General features: G+C 42.4%; 1 protein-coding gene across 2 annotated transcripts in view; it reads right to left on the reverse strand.

Moving 5' to 3' along the window:
• Positions 1–5,508: 5,508 nt before the first annotated feature.
• fam120b (family with sequence similarity 120B) overlaps positions 5,509–17,956 on the reverse strand; it is a 96,324-nt gene continuing 83,876 nt past the window's right edge. For both annotated transcript variants that reach the window (XM_034187484.1, XM_034187490.1), the window contains 2 exons: positions 6,075–6,354; positions 5,509–5,957 (listed from right to left, as the gene is read on the reverse strand). In XM_034187484.1, coding sequence (XP_034043375.1) covers positions 5,927–5,957; positions 6,075–6,354 — 311 coding nt within the window. In that variant the 3' untranslated portion in view covers positions 5,509–5,926. The remainder of the gene's footprint in view (positions 5,958–6,074; positions 6,355–17,956) is intronic.

Consider the following 17,956-nt stretch of genomic DNA (forward strand, 5'->3'; position numbering starts at 1 on the left):
GGGGGTGATTCTTAGACTACGGGCACTTATTATGTCCTTTGATCATATTGTATGAAAAACAGAAAAAAGGGGAAATTTCACACTTTTATAGTTATCTTTACAATGAAAGTGTGTTAAGAAACTTGTTCTAGTAGTCTATGATGAGTTTTTCACCTTTTCTCAGCATCATTATATGCAAATATTGCCGTTTTGTGCTTGTCCCACACCCAGACTTTTGATCTTCAATGATAAAAATGAATGGTAAAGAAACGTTTTTTTCTAATGTTTTAAAATATCTCTGAATAAAATATCAGTAAAATAATCAAAACATAATTGGGGTATTCAATGTCATACAACTGTTGTGATTTTTTTAAACAAAATGTAGTAGTCCCACACTATTGTCGTAATTTCCACCACAACACTGTAATGTCCCTTTAAACAGTTTGTATGAAAGACTGTTTGTGTAGTTTCTATGGAGATAAACAGTGACATCAGAGCACATGTATATAGTGCCAAATCACAACAAACAGTTGCCCCAAGGCGCTTTATATTGTAAGGCAATGGTGTGGTGGAAATTACATTTACAAGGCCAATAGTGCCCGTAGTTAAAGAATCACCCATGGATGATCCAGAAGAGGATTGGGAGAATATCATGTGGTCAGATGAAACCAAAATGGAACTTTTTGGTAAAAACTCAACTCATTGTGTTTGGAGGAAGAAGAATGCTGAGTTGCATTCCAAGAACACCATATCTACTGTGAAGCATGGGGGTGGAAACATCATGCTTTGGGGCTGTTTTTCTGCAAAGTGGACAGGATGACTGATCCGTGTTAAGGAAAGAATGAACAGGGCCATGTATCATGAGATTTTAAGCCAAAACCACCTTTCTTCAGTGAGAGCATTGAAGATGCAGCGTGGCTGGGTCTTCCAGCATGACAATGATCCCAAACACACCGCTCAGGCAATGAAGGAGTGGCTCCATAGAAAGCATTTCAAGGTCCTGGAGTGGCCAAGCCAGTCTCCAGACGTTAACCCCATAGAAAATTTGTTGAGGGAGTTGAAAGTCCGTGTTGCCCAGCGACAGCCCCAAAACATCACTGCTCTCGAGAAGATCTGCATGGAGGAATGGGCCAAAATTCCAGCTACAGTGTGTGCAAACCTGGTGAAGACTTTCAGGTGTTTGACCTCTGTCATTACCAACAAAGATTATGTTACAAAATATTGAGTTGAACTTTTGTTATTGACCAAATACTTATTTTCCACCATAATTTACAAATAAATTCTTTAAAAATCCTACAATGTGATTTCCTAGATTTTTTTTTCATTTTGTCTCTCACAGTTGAAGTGTACCTATGATGAAAACTACAGACCTCTCTCATCTTTCTAAGTAGGAGAACTTGCACAATCAGGAGCTGAGTAAGTACTTTTTTACCCCACTGTAATGATTCACAACATTTAGGGCCCCTTCACACACAGTGCGAATTTGGTCAATTTGCACATAAAGTGCGCATGAAGCAGGAATCATATGCAAAATGTGTAAAATCATAGCTGCCTCATACACCTGTTGCTACAACTATTTGTGCACACCAGCGGCTGAAAGAATGTGTGCTGTGCGAGCCCATCGAACCCTCTCGCAGCAGGTGCCGGCCAAATTCCAGGTGACACGCACACACATCTTACAGCGCTTGCATGGCACTTAGAAAACTTGTGGCCATTCGCACTATTAACATGACAACAGTCAGCAGACAATCAGTCATGCTGGCAGTGAAATTTGTCTAAGTGCCACACGAGTGTGGCTTTGGTGTGTGCGCTGTAGAGGTGGGCGGATCGATCCTAATGTTGATAATATCGATACCAACGCTGGTATTGATATTGAATGAACCTCGTGTAAAAAGATCGATGCTCAAGCTTTTTTTCTCTCCCGCACGCACTGACTGCTGCGCAAGCAGATTCATCAAAGTCTACTCTTTGTCTGCAAGAGCAGCGCTGCGCTGTGTCATACAAAACGGAGCAGCGCACACTTGTATTCTGGTTTGTCAGCCCTCTACCTCAGGAGATTTTGTTTTAAGTTGTGTTGAGTGATATTTTTTAAACAAAAATGTTGATTGTGATAATAAAGTGTTTTGTTTTCACGTACAATGTTTGGCGAAATTCTATCCTAGGTCTTTTGGATCCTTTGGATCTATGAAGCTTAAATATGAAAAAGTATCAGTATCGATATCAGTGATACTGGGCCTGTATTTACTTGGTATCAGATTGATACCAAAATTCCCAGTATCGCCCGCCTCTAGTGCGCTGAACTGACTGGACGTGTGTGGCTATGACAGAAGTGGCTGTGGAGATCTGTTGTTCTGGACATCCCAGCTGGACAACACGTACTGTGTTTGGACGTGACATGGACTAACAACTGGCCACTGTGACGCGTGTGTGTCTGCTTGCTGTAATCACGTGGACATAAATAAAAACATATATCGCTGTGGCGACGGGCTGCAGCGAGCGGGTGCACGCATGCTGCAGCCCATTGACAGGCTGCCCCCAGGTTGAAATGGACCATCAGCTCATAACATGCAAAAACATACACTGGCAATCTGACTGTCACGTCACCCAGGTGAGCTCTGTTCCACATGATGCAGTGTCAGTCCTGAGGCGCGCCATCCACAAGACAGGCATGTCAGGCAGGACACGTGCGCGGGCCAGCTGGACACACGTCATGATGAGACAAGCAAACTGCTTCTCATTCATGTCATTTCATGACTGAACAGATGGATCATATTTGTATTACCCGCTTGATAAGAGGGATTCAATAAAATACGGTGTTTTTATATGGTATGTGATTTTATTTTTTTTAAATACATCTGTGTCCTTCCTGATATCAGGCAGTTTCCTGCACCTTTCACAGGCCAAGAATGGTAGTTTAGTGGTAAAGTTTCTGACTGGCAATCAGTGCTTTTGGAAAACGCGTGTTCAAATCCCATGGTTGACATGTATTTTTTATTTTCACAGCAGCTGCGCGCACTGTGTTCCCACGTGCACAAAACCGTTGCAACCATGTTTTTTTTTTTTTCTTCACAGCAGCTGTGCGATGTGTTACCACATAGCTGGTGACATTGTGTTCCCATGTGCATGAACCGTCACACCGGCTTCGTGCACGCCTGCCCATCGGCACGATGTTTCATGGTGCGCTCATTCGAGCTGTTCCAACGGGAGCCCAAAGTTTACATATTCACACTACGTGTGAAGGGGCCCTTATCTCGGAGATGAACATGAAAGGTCCTGTTTTAAATTTAAATAGTTTAAATGAATTAACTGTCATGGAATCATAAATATAAATATGTGAAAAGATTTACAAGCAATTAAAGAGTCATCTTTTTGGTGTAGGATTTTCCAAGCATACTATACTGCTAGCAGGCAATACTTTTATTATTATCATGAATATCATCACCTGACGAGCACAGCCCTGAGGCTGTAAAGTCTGACTTTGAGTCCAGGATGTCTAAACTATCACACAGTGCTTTAAATATTACCAGAAAACTGGAAAACATATCTCACAGAGTATAAAATGCATCAGAGGTGGGAGTAAGTCACCATCAAGTCACTCTCAAGTCATGAATATGCAAGTCCCAAGTCAAGTCTCAAGTCAGCTGTCAAACACTTGGTGGTCATTATGACTTGAGACTTGACTTGAGAATGATTTACAGTGACTTACTCCCACCTCTGAAATGCATAGACCCAAAACATAAAACTTCACCTGCTGTACAAAATGGTTTTGTTATCATTTTACCTTCAGAAGGTGTAGAGTCAGATTAGTGAAGCTTAGATTGGGTATGTTTGAGGTGAGGTTTGCTGAAGTGGTTGTTTGGTCCCACCCACTCTGGACTTTTGAAGACAATGCCGGAGTGTAAATCCAGCTGCGAGGAAAAGCCCACAAAGGTGCAGATAAGACAGAAGGAACTTAGGACAAAATAGAACAGACAGGCTGCTGAATGAGTGCCACCAGAGAGGAAAGAGGCCCAAACCAGTCCCAGGGCGAAGACTTGATTGCCTGTTTGTCTCCATGCTGCTGGACGGACCACACCCAGCTCTCCACACACACACACACACACACACACACACACACACACACACACACACACACACACACACACACACACACACACACACACACACACACACACACACACACACACACATACAGGAAGCTGATCTGTCAGGCAGCCAACCAGGGTTTCCTGTGGTTGCAGCAAAACTACAAGACACTCGACTCAGAACGCTTGCATTAATTCTCGTGTTCTCCCTTTTCCTCTCTTCTAATTTCACCTCCCCTCTTTCCTCTCATCCTGTTTTTTTTTTTCTATTCTTGTACTTCCACCCCTCCTGCTGCTCAGCCCATCATCATCCACTCCTCCACTGTCTCACCTTCATTTCTTGTTTCCCTTGGGTTCTTACACTACTGCCTCTTTATTTTCCTTCAGTTTTCCATCTCTCACTTCTTGTGTCTCGCTGTCTTACAGAAAAGCATCACTTCTTTATTGTTACTAAGATGGGGAGAAGGTGCCCAGGTTTGTGGGCATGTTCTGAACCCCTCCAGTATCCCTGTGAACACACCCACATAGTAATCAAAAACATACACCGGCGCCGTGTGCTGCCGTGTGCACTACACCACAAAACTGGCATCCCACCTCTCAAAAGTAACCATCTATCTGCTGCTGACAGGTGACGCTTTGGTGTCCCTTTAGCCTTCTTGAGCCACTGGGGTTCTCAACACTGAGGCACCTACGTGCTGGATCGTGCACAAAGAAACGCACCACACTGCCACATTTGACACAAAGTCACTCCAGTGTACCCAAGTGTCCCCCGAGGACACCTAGTAACAAAGATGATTAATCGTAGCATTAAGTCACTGGTTACCATCCAAATCTGCCAACCAATCTAAGCACCAGGACCCTGAAGATTTTTGTTGTCTTGCAAAAATATCAGAATTATCAAACACCTTTGTCCAGCGACCTTATGACGCCATAAACTCTTTTTAGTTGCCTTCTAATCTCAAAGGCTGAGGACCCGGAGAAATGAATGTCACTGCTAAGACAGACTGTCGGTACAAGTTCAACACTTTTACTACCTTACAGATACAGTACACTTCTGATGACTTAGTCCATAAAGTCACTGAAAGTCTGAATCTTCGTCTTGACTCAAGACAACTGCAAACCCAAACAGTCTGAGTGCTGCACTCAGTATCCACTGATTCTGCAAAGATCACTGGTGTAAAGATCCCGGTCTTTACACTTCCAGCAAAAGCAGCTTGACTTCAGTTAATCCAGGTTTAACCTGGCATGTGTGTGTCTGACTCCACTTTCTGAATGAATCAGGGATTTGCTCAAGTGGCATTTCTTCATACATTTTTTTCTGTCACAATGAAGTCTAGTCTTTCAGTATTAGAGACTGAGGCTGTGCCATTGATACCTGCTTTACTGCATCCTTATAAAAGCCATAAGTTTAAAAGAATTATGGGACTAGATACACATCTTTTTTAGATATTTGCATTTTATTGTTAAAGAAATTAAACAGTTTCACAGATTATCCATTAATTCACTGTCTACTGCGTGACATTTCTGGTTCTTTGTTGATCCTGTTTTATATGGTTCACTTTCTGTCTCAACACAATAGTTTAGAAAAAAAGTTGGATCTCTGATGTCGATGACAAAACCACAAAAACAATCAAACTCTGGTTAAAAGACGAATTCTTAACTCATTCATTCCACTTCCTCCTGTGTCCCGTTATTCTGTCTCCTGCATCCCTTAGACAAACATTCCTGATGGTTAAGTCGCTTCTCAGTTTGTTGAGAGGAATTTGATTCCTTCACTTCTTTCATCATGTTTTTCCTGTGCACTCAGATCTTCAACTTCCCCTCTCTAATCCTTTCCTCCTCCCCTCTGTATCACAACTGGGCTATGTTCCTGGAGCAGGAGGCCCTGACCATCTGAGAGGAAAGAAAGGAGAGGAGAAAGTATGATGTGCTACAACAGATAAAAACAAATATTGCAGAAGAGGAACAAAGCCACTGAGGAAACTTCATGTGATGGTTTGTGGGTGTCACCTTGGAGCAAGGCGATATTTTCCTCTATTTGCCTGATACGCTCGACCTCTGGACTGATTTGCAGGACGGGTTGAATTGTGAACCCTTCCAACATGGCAGCTAGGATTCAAATAAGAATGCACATCATGCTGTTGTAGGGCTCTGAACTGATGTCTTCCTCTTTCCCACACATTCTCTCTGCTTTCTGAACCAGTTGTCTCCCCTCTCTCCCTCCATCCAAATTGATGGCCTCCTTCAACATCTCTCTCTTTCCAGCCTGGACCACAGTATGAAGGCTGACCTGAAGAACAGAAATAAAACCAGATACAACTCCAACAATAATAACGATAACAATAACTACCGCGTTGTCCGTGGGGATCCACAGGCTCTAGATTGGGTAGTGTTTATTAAATAAGTAGGTGACATTTTTCAAAGGTGGAAATAAAATAAGCAAAACTTGTACAGTAGTGTTCAGAATAATAGTAGTGCTATGTGACTAAAAAGATTAATCCAGGTTTTGAGTATATTTCTTATTATTACATGGGAAACAAGGTACCAGTAGATTCTCACAAATCCAACAAGACCAAGAATTCATGATATGCACACTCTTAAGGCTATGAAATTGGGCTATTAGTAAAAAAAAAAAGTAGAAAAGGGGGTGTTTACAATAATAGTAGTGTGGCATTCAGTCAGTGAGTTCGTCAATTTTGTGGAACAAACAGGTGTGAATCAGGTGTCCCCTATTTAAGGATGAAGCCAGCACCTGTTGAACATGCTTTTCTCTTTGAAAGCCTGAGGAAAATGGGACGTTCAAGACATTGTTCAGAAGAACAGCGTAGTTTGAGTAAAAAGTTGATTGGAGAGGGCAAAACTTATACGCAGGTGCGAAAAATAATAGGCTGTTCATCTACAATGATCTCCAATGCTTTAAAATGGACAAAAAAAACCAGAGACGTGGAAGAAAATGGAAAACAATCATCAAAATTGATAGAAGAATAACCAGAATGACAAAGGCTCACCCATTGATCAGCTCCAGGATGATCAAAGATAGTCTGGAGTTACCTGTAAGTGCTGTGACAGTTAGAAAACGCCTGTGTGAAGCTAATTTATTTGCAAGAATCCCCCGCAAAGTCCCTCTGTTAAATAAAAGACATGTGCAGAAGAGGTTACAATTTGCCAAAGAACACAGCAATTGGCCTAAAGAGAAATGGAGGAATATTTTCTGGACGATGAGAGTAAAATTGTTCTTTTTAGGTCCAAGGGCCGCAGACAGTTTGTGAGACGACCCCCAAACTCTGAATTCAAGCGACAGTTCACAGTGAAGACAGTGAAGCATTTTGGTACAAGCATGATGATATGGGCATGTTTCTCCTACTGTGGTGTTGGGCCTATATATCGCATACCAGGTATCATGGATCAGTTTGGATGTGTTAAAATACTTGAAGAGGTCATGTTGCTTTATGCTGAAGAGGACATGCCCTTGAAATGGGTGTTTCAACAAGACAATGACCCCAAGCACACTAGTAAACAAGCAAAATCTTGGTTCCAAACCAACAAAATTAATGCCTCGCAGATGTGAAGAAATCATGAAAAACTGTGGTTATACAACTAAATACTACTTCAGTGATTCATAGGATTGCTAAAAAAGCAGTCTGAACATAATAGTTTTGAGTTTGTAGCGTCAACAGCAGATGCTACTATTATTGTGAACACCCCCTTTTCTACTTTTTTTTACTAATAGCCCAATTTCATAGCCTTAAGAGTGTGCATATCATGAATGCTTGGTTTTGTTGGATTTGTGAGAATCTACTGAATCTACTGGTACCTTGTTTCCCATGTAACAATAAGAAATATACTCAAAACCTGGATTAATCTTTTTGCTCACATAGCACTACTACTATTCTGAACACTACTGTATAATGAGTTGGAATGGCATGAGAGTCCAGAATGTTTTTAGAACCTTAGACCTCAACCATTTTAAAGAGGAACTCAACCCTTTTATTTCATGTTAATTATGTAATTTTTAATGTTAATTTACTGTATTAGTATATTTATAAATTGTTTAAGTTATGGTTATCATATACACACTAATATGTATATGTCATGGACAAGAACGAGCGAAGCTCTTCAGCATATCACCATGTCATTTAGGTCCTTCAGACTTTTTTGAATAAATGCTTCAGGGGAGCACTGGCATGGCTAAAACCTTTCAGCTCTGCCCCCCACCTTTTTAAACATTTTCCTTATTTTGGCTTTCAGGTTCTGGCGGGGCTCTGCCTCCCAGACCCCCCACCTTTTTAGGCATTTTTCTTTTTTGCTTTTCAGCTGACCCCCCCCCCCAATTACAGCCCTCTTAACCCCCTGCCACTTTAAGCATTTTTTAAATGTAGATGTAAATTAATATTCAAAGTTTTCAGCTAGTTGACAGTAGGGCTGTACAATATGTCGAAATTATTGTATCTCAATATTGTCATATCAATATGATATATGATATGACTATGTTTTGACACAAAGTGCAGCAACAGTGAAAATTACTGTAAACATTATTAAACAAAACAGTAATAATACCACACTCATTTTGCACTCATCATAATGTTAGGATACTGTGCCCTCCAAAAGTATTGGAAGTATTGGACCCCCAAAAAATATAAATAAATAAATAAATAAAGAATAAAAATTTCTAAAATTATCTTCCTTAAACTCAAACTGAAAGCAAATCTCTAAAACTTAAATAATAATCAGTTTTATTGCCCGTTTTCTTCAGATAAGTCAGGGGATGGAAACATGAACATTTCCAAGTCACTGAATATGTCTTAGACTTTATTTACATCAATTATGAAGAAATACAAGTTTCGTTGACCACATCAAATCTAGGCTTTCATCTCAAATGTACTTTCTATAAAATTGTAGCTGAACTTTCAGGTCTTCTTTTTAAGAAAATCCTCCTCTACACCACTTCATCAGGAAGCTGGATTTTATATTTTTAATTAATTAATTTATATCAAGATGTAGAGATTTGCTTTCAGTTTGAGTTAAGGAAGATAACTTCAGAAAAAATTGTATTTGAAATGGAATAAACAAATTAAAATGTGTGAAATACCAAGTGTTTCAATACTTTTGAGGGAAATTGAGAAACACTGAAGAGCAGCATCTTACATCTCATATACAGTGAGGAAAATAAGTATTTGAACACCCTGCGATTTTGCAAGTTCTCCCACTTAGAAATCATGGAGGTGTTGTGTGGGCCGCCAGAAGAGGAGGTACTGCTGGCCCACCACCAGAGGGCGCCCTGCCTGAAGTGCGGGCTTCAGGCACGAGAGGGCGCAGTCGCCTCACAGGAGCAGCCAGGGTGACAGCTGTCACGCATCACCTGCAACAGCTGTTACCCATCATCTGATCAGCAGGGGAATATCAGCAGGACGACGCCTCCACCTCTTTGCTGAGATATCGTTCTACCTGGAAGGTAACGTACCTCAGCTAACTGTTCGACAGTATTCTGTATAACTTTGTGCGTTTTTTCGTGGACTACTTTTCCAACGAGAGGTGGAGGTAGCTTTCCTGTCATACGGATTCCTGGGTGCAAACGCTCCCTCATTTAATTGCTTTTTGTTCCTCGCCAGCAGTACCAGGTCCGACACTCGGAGGCAGTGGCCACCTGGGAGTTCGGGACTTGGCGGCTCCAGTATTCCCGGGGTCTGGTGGCGGAGGAAATCGTGTGGTTCCGGTTCTGCTTTGGACAGGCGTCTCCTATCTTCGAGCCTGCCCACACGACACCTTTGTAAATTGACTTTTGTCTATTGTTGTAATCTGTTGTATTTGTTGTGCACATTCACAACAGTAAAGTGTTGTTATTTGACCTACTCCATTGTCCGTTCATTTGCGCCCCCTGTTGTGGGTCCGTGTACCTACACTTTCCCAACAGGAGGGGTCTGAAATTTTCATCTTAGGTGCATGTCCACTGTGAGAGACATAATCTAAAAAAAATTAAAAAAAATCCGGAAATCACAATGTATGATTTTTTTTTAATAATTTATTTGTATGTTACTACTGCAAATAAGTATTTGAACACCTACCAACCAGCAAGAATTCTGGTTGTCACAGACCTGTTCATTTTTCTTTAAGAAGCCCCCTTATTCTGCACTCTTTACCTGTATTAATTGCACCTGTTTGAACTTGTTACCTGTATAAAAGACAACCGCTCACACACTCAATCAATCACACTCCAACCTGTCCACCATAGCCAAGACCAAAGAGCTGTCTAAGGACACCAGGGACAAAACTGTAGACCTGCACAAGGCTGGGATGGACTACAGGACAACAGGCAAGCAGCTTGGTAGAAGACAACAACTGTTATGATCTCACTTTGTGGGGTAAGGATGATTCTGAGAAAGCTCAGAACTACACAGGAGGATCTGGTCAATGACCTGAAAAGAGCTGGGACCACAGTCACAAAGATTACATTAGTAACACATGATGCTGTCATGGTTTAAAATCCTGCAGGGTAGCAAGGTCCCCCTGATCAAGCCAGCACATGTCCAGGCCCGTTTGAAGTTCACCAGTGAACATCTGGATGATCCAGAGGAGGCATGGGAGAAGGTCATGTGGTCAGATGAGACCAGAATAGAGCTTTTTGGAATCAACTCCACTTACCATGTTTAGAGGATGAGAACAACCCCAAGAAAACCATCCCAACCGTGAAGCATGGAGGTGGAAACATCATACTCTGGGGGTGCTCTTCTGCAAAGGGGACAGGACGACTGCACCGTATTGAAGGGAGAATGGATGGGGTCATGTATTGTGAGATTTTGGCAAACAACCTCCTTCCCTCAGTAAGAGCACTAAAGATGGGCCATGGCTGGGTCTTCCAGCATGACAATGACCCCAAACACACAGCCAGGGCAACTAAGGAGGGGCTCCGTAAGAAGCATTTCAAGGTCCTGGAGTGGCCTGGCCAGTCTCCAGACCTGAACGCAATAGAAAATCTTTGGAGGGAGCTGAAACTCCAAACCTGAAACATCTAGAGAACAGTGGTGTCAAAAGTACACACATTTGTTACTTAAGTAGAAGTACAGATACTGCAGTTTAAAAACACTCTGGTAAAAGTTGAAGTATCAACTTGACCTCTTTACTCAAGTAAAAGTGAAAAAGTATGTGCTCCAAAACCTACTTAAAGTATAAAAGTATAAAGTAACCTTTAAAAAAAAAGAAAAAAAAAAGGTAGATGCCACTATATGAATTGAAAGCTTAATTTAAAAACTGATTCGTTCTACGTGGCCCAAGACCCAAAACCCAAAATTACCCCCAACACCACCTGCATGAAAATGTTTCAATTCTAGAAGCTCTGAAATGCAATCTGGGACTATTCCAGACAATAAACTGCAGTGAGTGCGGCATCCATTTAGTGAGAAAAAAAAAAACAACTTTCCTTATTCAGATTCATTCCAGTAGTATTCTGCTCTTACTAGGATGCAGCAGTTTTCTAGTTTGTCAGATAGTTCTGGAGGAAATCACTGAAGAAATTAACAAACTGAAAATATGGTTTGACCGAAACAAACTGTCATTAAACTTAAATAAAACAGGGATGAAATGGAGGTGGAAGAGTCACTAGGTGTTCACAGGAAACATTTATTTATTTCTGTATGTATGTATGTTCATTGTTAGTTGCTTTTATATTTTATTTTCTGTTGTGTTTCTATTCAGGTTCTTTTTGTCTCTTTCTCTGAAATTGTATATAATAATCATTAGATTATTAATATATAAACAAAACTAAATTTAAGAAATATTCCAATTTGAAAACAAATGCACCCGAATGTGAAAACAGCTGGAACTGCTTCATGCTAACTTTTAACATTGAAAATGCCATAGACATGCTAACGCGTTAGCGTCACTCCCGTTTTTAAGTTATAAAATACATCTATCAACTGTTTCAGAAGACCATAACAGGTCGGTTTAACATAGAAAAGGTAAATAATACTCACAGAAGTATGCTCTTTAGGGTTTTAGCGGGGGAAAATTAAGCGAAAGAAAGAAAGAATAAACGAAACAATAGGTTGAAGCATTGCTTCAATCTGCGAACCACTGCTTCGATCGGTTCAAATCCATTCCTTTATCTTCATTGATCCATGTTTCTGATATAGCAATTATGTTAAATTTTTTTTTAAATTGACTTAAATATTCTTTAATGTTGTTAAAGTTTGCATACAGACTTCTGCTGTTGAAATGGATTATTGATAACTTGTTATCCGTTTTAATGATACGATTAAACTGTTCATCTGTATAATAGCAACAACTGTCATTAATATTTGAGAAGAAATTATTGTCCGGGTCTATATCGTGCTCCAAGTCCAGTACATTGTGGTCTGTGTATTTAAATGTTCTCAGTTCTAGTTTTCCATGATCAGCAATCTTGTGAGTTATATCCTTCTTGTCTCCAGATGTAGATGATGTAGTAGATGAATAGGTTCCTCTGGTCTGTGTCATGGTGTTGTGATGTGTTTGTGTCCTCATACCTTATTGATCGTATTTGTAACCTTCGCTTGTTCTGGTGTTCCATTCAATTTGATGAATGTTTTGCAGTTGGATGTCCATGTCTGTTGAATTTTTCCCTGCTTTTTTAAGAGACGAGCTTTCCTGGTGATGTCTGCGTTTCTTTTGGTCAGATGTTCATTGATGAATACGTTTGTTCCTTTGAGTTTCCGTCCCTGTTTTAACAATGCCATTTTATGTTTTCTGTTGACAAACCTCATTATAACTGCTCGCTTGTCTCCATCCTCTCTCCTGGGCAGGGGGTGGCACGCTTCAATGTTATTACAGTCCATTTGAATACCTTTAGATTGCAGGAAGTCAGCCACCTGTTGTTCCACTGAGCTGGCCTCCCCTCCGCTGTCTTCTGACACCGCCCGTGCATAGGATCGAGGTTTAATATGAATTCCTGTAATAATGTTGTTCATCCTTGTGTACTGTTCCAACTCCGCAACACGGTTCTCCAGGTACACCAGATGCCAGTCTTTCTCGGCATTCTGGATCCGGAGAGCCTTCACTTCTTCCACCAGCTCCATAATGGATTTCTGCTGCATTTTAACAACAGAGATTTCCTCAGACAAAAAGTCCAGGGACTTCTTGATATCGTCTCCCTCCTCCGCCGTCAGTGCCTTCTTCGGACCCATGGTCAGATAACTCCGCGCTGGCACCTCGGTAAAGCCGCGCCGGTGGAACTGCGCTGGCGCCTCGGGCTTCAGGTGGAGCCGCGCCGGTGGATGCGCTGCGCTGCACTGCGCACATCCACCGGCGCTGAAGCCAAGAGTAACGAGCCTGTTTGTTTTAAAAATGTAAGGAATAGAAAGTACAGATACTTGTGTGAAAATGTAATAAGTAGAAGTCAGAAGTAGGCAGAAAAATAAGTAATGGAGTAAAGTATAGATACCTAAAAAGTGTACTTAAGTACAGTAACGAAGTATTTGTACTTCGTTACTTGACACCTCTGCTAGAGAAGATCTGTATGGAGGAGTGGACCAAAATCCCTATTGCTGTGTGCGCAAACCTGGTGAAAAACTACAGGAAATGTTTGACCTCTGTAATTACAAACAAAGGCTACTGTACAAAATATTAACATTGATTTTCACAGGTGTTCAAATACTTATTTGCAGCAGTAACATACAAATAAATTATTTAAAAAAAATCATACATTGTGATTTCCAGATTTTTTTTTTTTTTTAGATTATGTCTCTCATAGTGGACGTGCACCTAAGATGAAAATTTCAGACCCCTCCATGATTTCTAAGTGGGAGAACTTGCAAAATCGCAGGGTGTTCAAATACTTATTTTCCTCACTGTATAGTGCAGCAGATAAGAGAATATTTAGAGTGGAATCCTGCAAATGGTGATACAACCATCAAATATGGCACAAATAATCCATAGACATGAACTCTTTTGAAAAAACTTGGCCACTTGAATTTTCAATAGGCAGCCAGGTAGGGGTCAATTAAAGAATTACACAGGGGTCAAAGCTTCTCTACTTCAAGCTTCTCTATTACAGGGGTCAAAATTAAAATAGGTTCCAATCATACAGAAAACTACACCACATTATTTGCCTGATCATAAAGGTTCCAAAAAGGTATAGTTTTGACAATCTGTGACTGAATGTTATGGAGTTATGAGGTAAAAGGAGCAAGAATGATGACAAAGGTCAGTTTCAGTTTGTACAGGGGTCAAAAGTTAAAGTTGCTCCAATTTTGGTAGAAAATTATGCAAATTATTGGTTGAGTTAATCGGGTTTTAAAAAGTAACAGTTTGCATCATGTATCATGCTTAGTGCATGTTACAGGGTAACATATGTCACATGTCAGGATGACAACAACCCCAAGAACATTGTCCCAACCGTGAAGCATGGGGGTGGAAACATCATTTTGGGGTGTGCCTTTCTACAAAGGGGACAGGATGACTGCACCGTACTGAAGGGAGGATGGATGGGCTAGATTTTGGCCTCCATCCCTCAGTAAGAGCATTGAAGATGGGTCATGGCTGGGTCTTCCAGCATGACAATGACCCGAAGCACACAGCCAGGGCGACTAAGGAGGGGCTCTGTAATAAGCATTTCAAGGTCCTGGAGTGGCCTGGCCAGTCTCTAGACCTGAACTCAGTAGAAACTCTTTGTAGGGAGCTGAAACTCAAAACCTGAAAGATCTGGAGAAGATCTGTATGGAGGAGTGGACCAAAATCCCTGCTACAGTGTGCAAATTTGGTCAAGAACTATAGGAAACATCTGACCTCTGTAACTGCAAACAAAGGTTTCTGTACCAAATATTAAGGTCTGTTTTACTATTGTATCAAACACTTATTTCATACAATAAAATGCAAATTTGTTATTTACAAATCATACAATGTGATTTTCTGAATTTTTTTTTTATATTGTCTCTCACAGTTGAAGTGTACCTATGATAAAAATTACAGACCTCGTCCATTTGTTGGTGCGAAAACTTGCAAAAATGACAGTGGAAAGAAAGAAAAACACCAAAGGTTGAAGAAGAATAACACTTTAATAAAACAGGAGAACTTGCACCTGAATTTAGTCTCACACACGGCTGGGCTCTTAATTTAACGAGTTATCTGTTCCAAAGTTAGCATACAATTTTCATTCAAAGAGTCTTGGGTAAATTATTTACCCAAGACTCTGAATCAAAATCAAAGTCAAAAAGCACCGTCTTATGCCATATCCTTTTTCACGCACGCACACATATTTCATTTAATGTCTCTCCTCAATTCTTTCAAGGCCGACCACAGAACAGTTCAAAACAAATGCCATATCCCAGAAGACTCATCAACCCTAACAAATGCCACTGTCATCTTAGTGGTTTCTTCAAAAATTGAAAAATGGTTCATGATGGTGAATTCCTAAAGACTGGATCATTTGCCCTCATTTAGCAAAAAAAAAAAAAGTAACAAGACAAAGGGAAAATATGACTATTTCTTCCATAAGAACTTTCTATCTTTATAATCCCCCCGTGGGGTTTGTGGTGGGATTAAGACTCCAGTCATTGTAAAGAGATTTGCCCAGTTCACAACCATGACTGTGAACACTAATGTGGTGCTCAGGTGTCCTACCATGAGGATTCAACAATGCACAATTGCAAATTATACTTCTCTTCCAAACAGATCATAAAAATAACCAAGCTGCATGAAACATTTGAATGTTTCTGTTGTGTGGGCCGCCAGAAGAGGAGGTACTGCTGGCCCACCACCAGAGGGCGCCCTGCCTGAAGTGCGGGCTTCAGGCACGAGGGGGCAGGAACAGCCGAGGTGACAGCTGTCACTCATCAGCTGTCACTCATCAACTATGACAGCTGTCACCGATCATCTGCACTTCACCCCGGATAAAAGCAGGATGACACCTCCACCACGTCGCCGAGATATCGTACTTCTTGGAGGTAACTTTCTCTGCCTGCGTATTGTACTAATTGATTTCAAGAGCTACTTTGTTGCAGCTGTCTACCCAGAGGACCGGCGTGGGCCGCGACTGTTTCGTTCTACGTCCCACCAGATAAGTGGTACTCAGACGCTGCACAAGTGTGTGTTAGAGGTGGAGGTGGAATTCCCACCGTTGTTGTTACGGGGTGTACACACACCCACACTTGACTGTCTTTGCTCTTCGCCAGCAGTACCAGATCCGACACGCTGAGACGGTGGCCACCTGGGGAATTCGGGACCTGGCAGCTCCAGTATTCTTCGGGTTCGGTGGCGGTGGAAATCGTGTGGTTCCGGTTCATCTCCAGACGGACATCTCCTATCATCGAGCCTGCCCACACGACACCTTTATCCATTGACTTGTATTTATTCTATAATCTGCTGTGTGTGGTTGTGACATTCACAACAGTAAAGTGTTCAAATTTAACTCCCTCTATTGTCCGTTCATTTGCGCCCCCTGTTGTGGGTCCGTGTCACTACACTTTCCCAACAGGATATCTCAGCCAGCGTCATGGACTCCGAGGGGCGTCACCCAACAATTGAACGACCATTGGGAGAGCAGGGTGCACAGGCGTCTGCAGGAGGCGTGATTGGTGAGTTGCAGCACATCCTCACTCCCCGATGGGAACAGGTTTCTTTTTTGTAGGGAAGAAAGATGGCGGTCTTCGTCCATGCATTGATTATCGGGGCTGAACGAGATCACGGTTCGCAACCGATACCCGTTGCCTTTGTTGGATTCGGTGTTCACCCCCCTGCATGGAGCCAAAATATTCACAAAGCTGGATCTTAGGAACGCATATCACCTAGTTCGGGTCCGGAAGGGAGACGAGTGGAAGACGGCATTCAACACCCCGTTAGGTCATTTTGAGTACCTGGTCATGCCGTTCGGCCTCACTAACGCCCCCGCGACGTTCCAAGCTTTGGTAAATGACGTCTTGCGGGACTTCCTGCACCGATTCGTCTTTGTGTATCTGGACGATATACTCATTTTTTCTCCGGACCCTGAGACTCATGTACGGCATGTACGTCAGGTCCTGCAGCGGTTATTGGAGAACCGGCTGTTTGTGAAGGGCGAGAAGTGTGAGTTTCACCGCACCTCTTTGTCCTTCCTGGGGTTTATCATCTCCTCCAACTCCGTCGCCCCGGATCCGGCCAAGGTCGTGGCGGTGAGAGACTGGCCCCAACCTACGAGCCGGAGGAAGCTGCAACAGTTCCTCGGCTTCGCAAATTTTTTACAGGAGGTTCATTAAGGCGTATAGTCAGGTAGTTAGCCCCCTGACAGCCCTGACCTCACCAAAAGTTCCCTTCACCTGGTCGGATCGGTGCGATGCCGCGTTCAGGGAGTTGAAACAGCGCTTCTCGACTGCACCCGTCTTGCTGCAGCCCGATCCCAGTCGCCAGTTTGTGGTTGAAGTGGACACCTCTGACTCAGGGATAGGAGCCGTGCTATCCCAGAGCAGAGAGACCGATAAGGTTCTTCACCCGTGTGCCTATTTCTCCTGCAGGTTGACCCCAGCAGAGCGGAACTATGACGTGGGCAATCAAGAACTCCTAGCAGTGAAAGAGGCTCTTGAGGAGTGGAGACACCTGCTGGAGGGAGCGTCAGTGCCTTTCACGGTTTTTACTGACCACCGGAACCTGGAGTATATCAGGACCGCCAGGCGACTGAACCCCAGGCAAGCCCGCTGGTCACTGTTCTTCGGCCGTTTTGACTTCTGGATCACCTACCGCCCCGGGACCAAAAACCAGAGGTCGGATGCCTTGTCCCGGGTGCATGAACACGAAGTCAAGACCGAGCTGTCGGATACACCGGAACCCATCGTACCGGAGTCCACTATCGTGGCCACCCTTACCTGGGACGTGGAGAAGACTGTCCGGGAGGCCCTGGCATGGAGCCCGGATCCCGGAACAGGGCCGAAGAATAGACTATACGTCCCACCAGA

The sequence above is a fragment of the Thalassophryne amazonica genome, chromosome 2 (assembly GCF_902500255.1).
Source record: "Thalassophryne amazonica chromosome 2, fThaAma1.1, whole genome shotgun sequence".
Taxonomy (NCBI): domain Eukaryota; kingdom Metazoa; phylum Chordata; class Actinopteri; order Batrachoidiformes; family Batrachoididae; genus Thalassophryne; species Thalassophryne amazonica.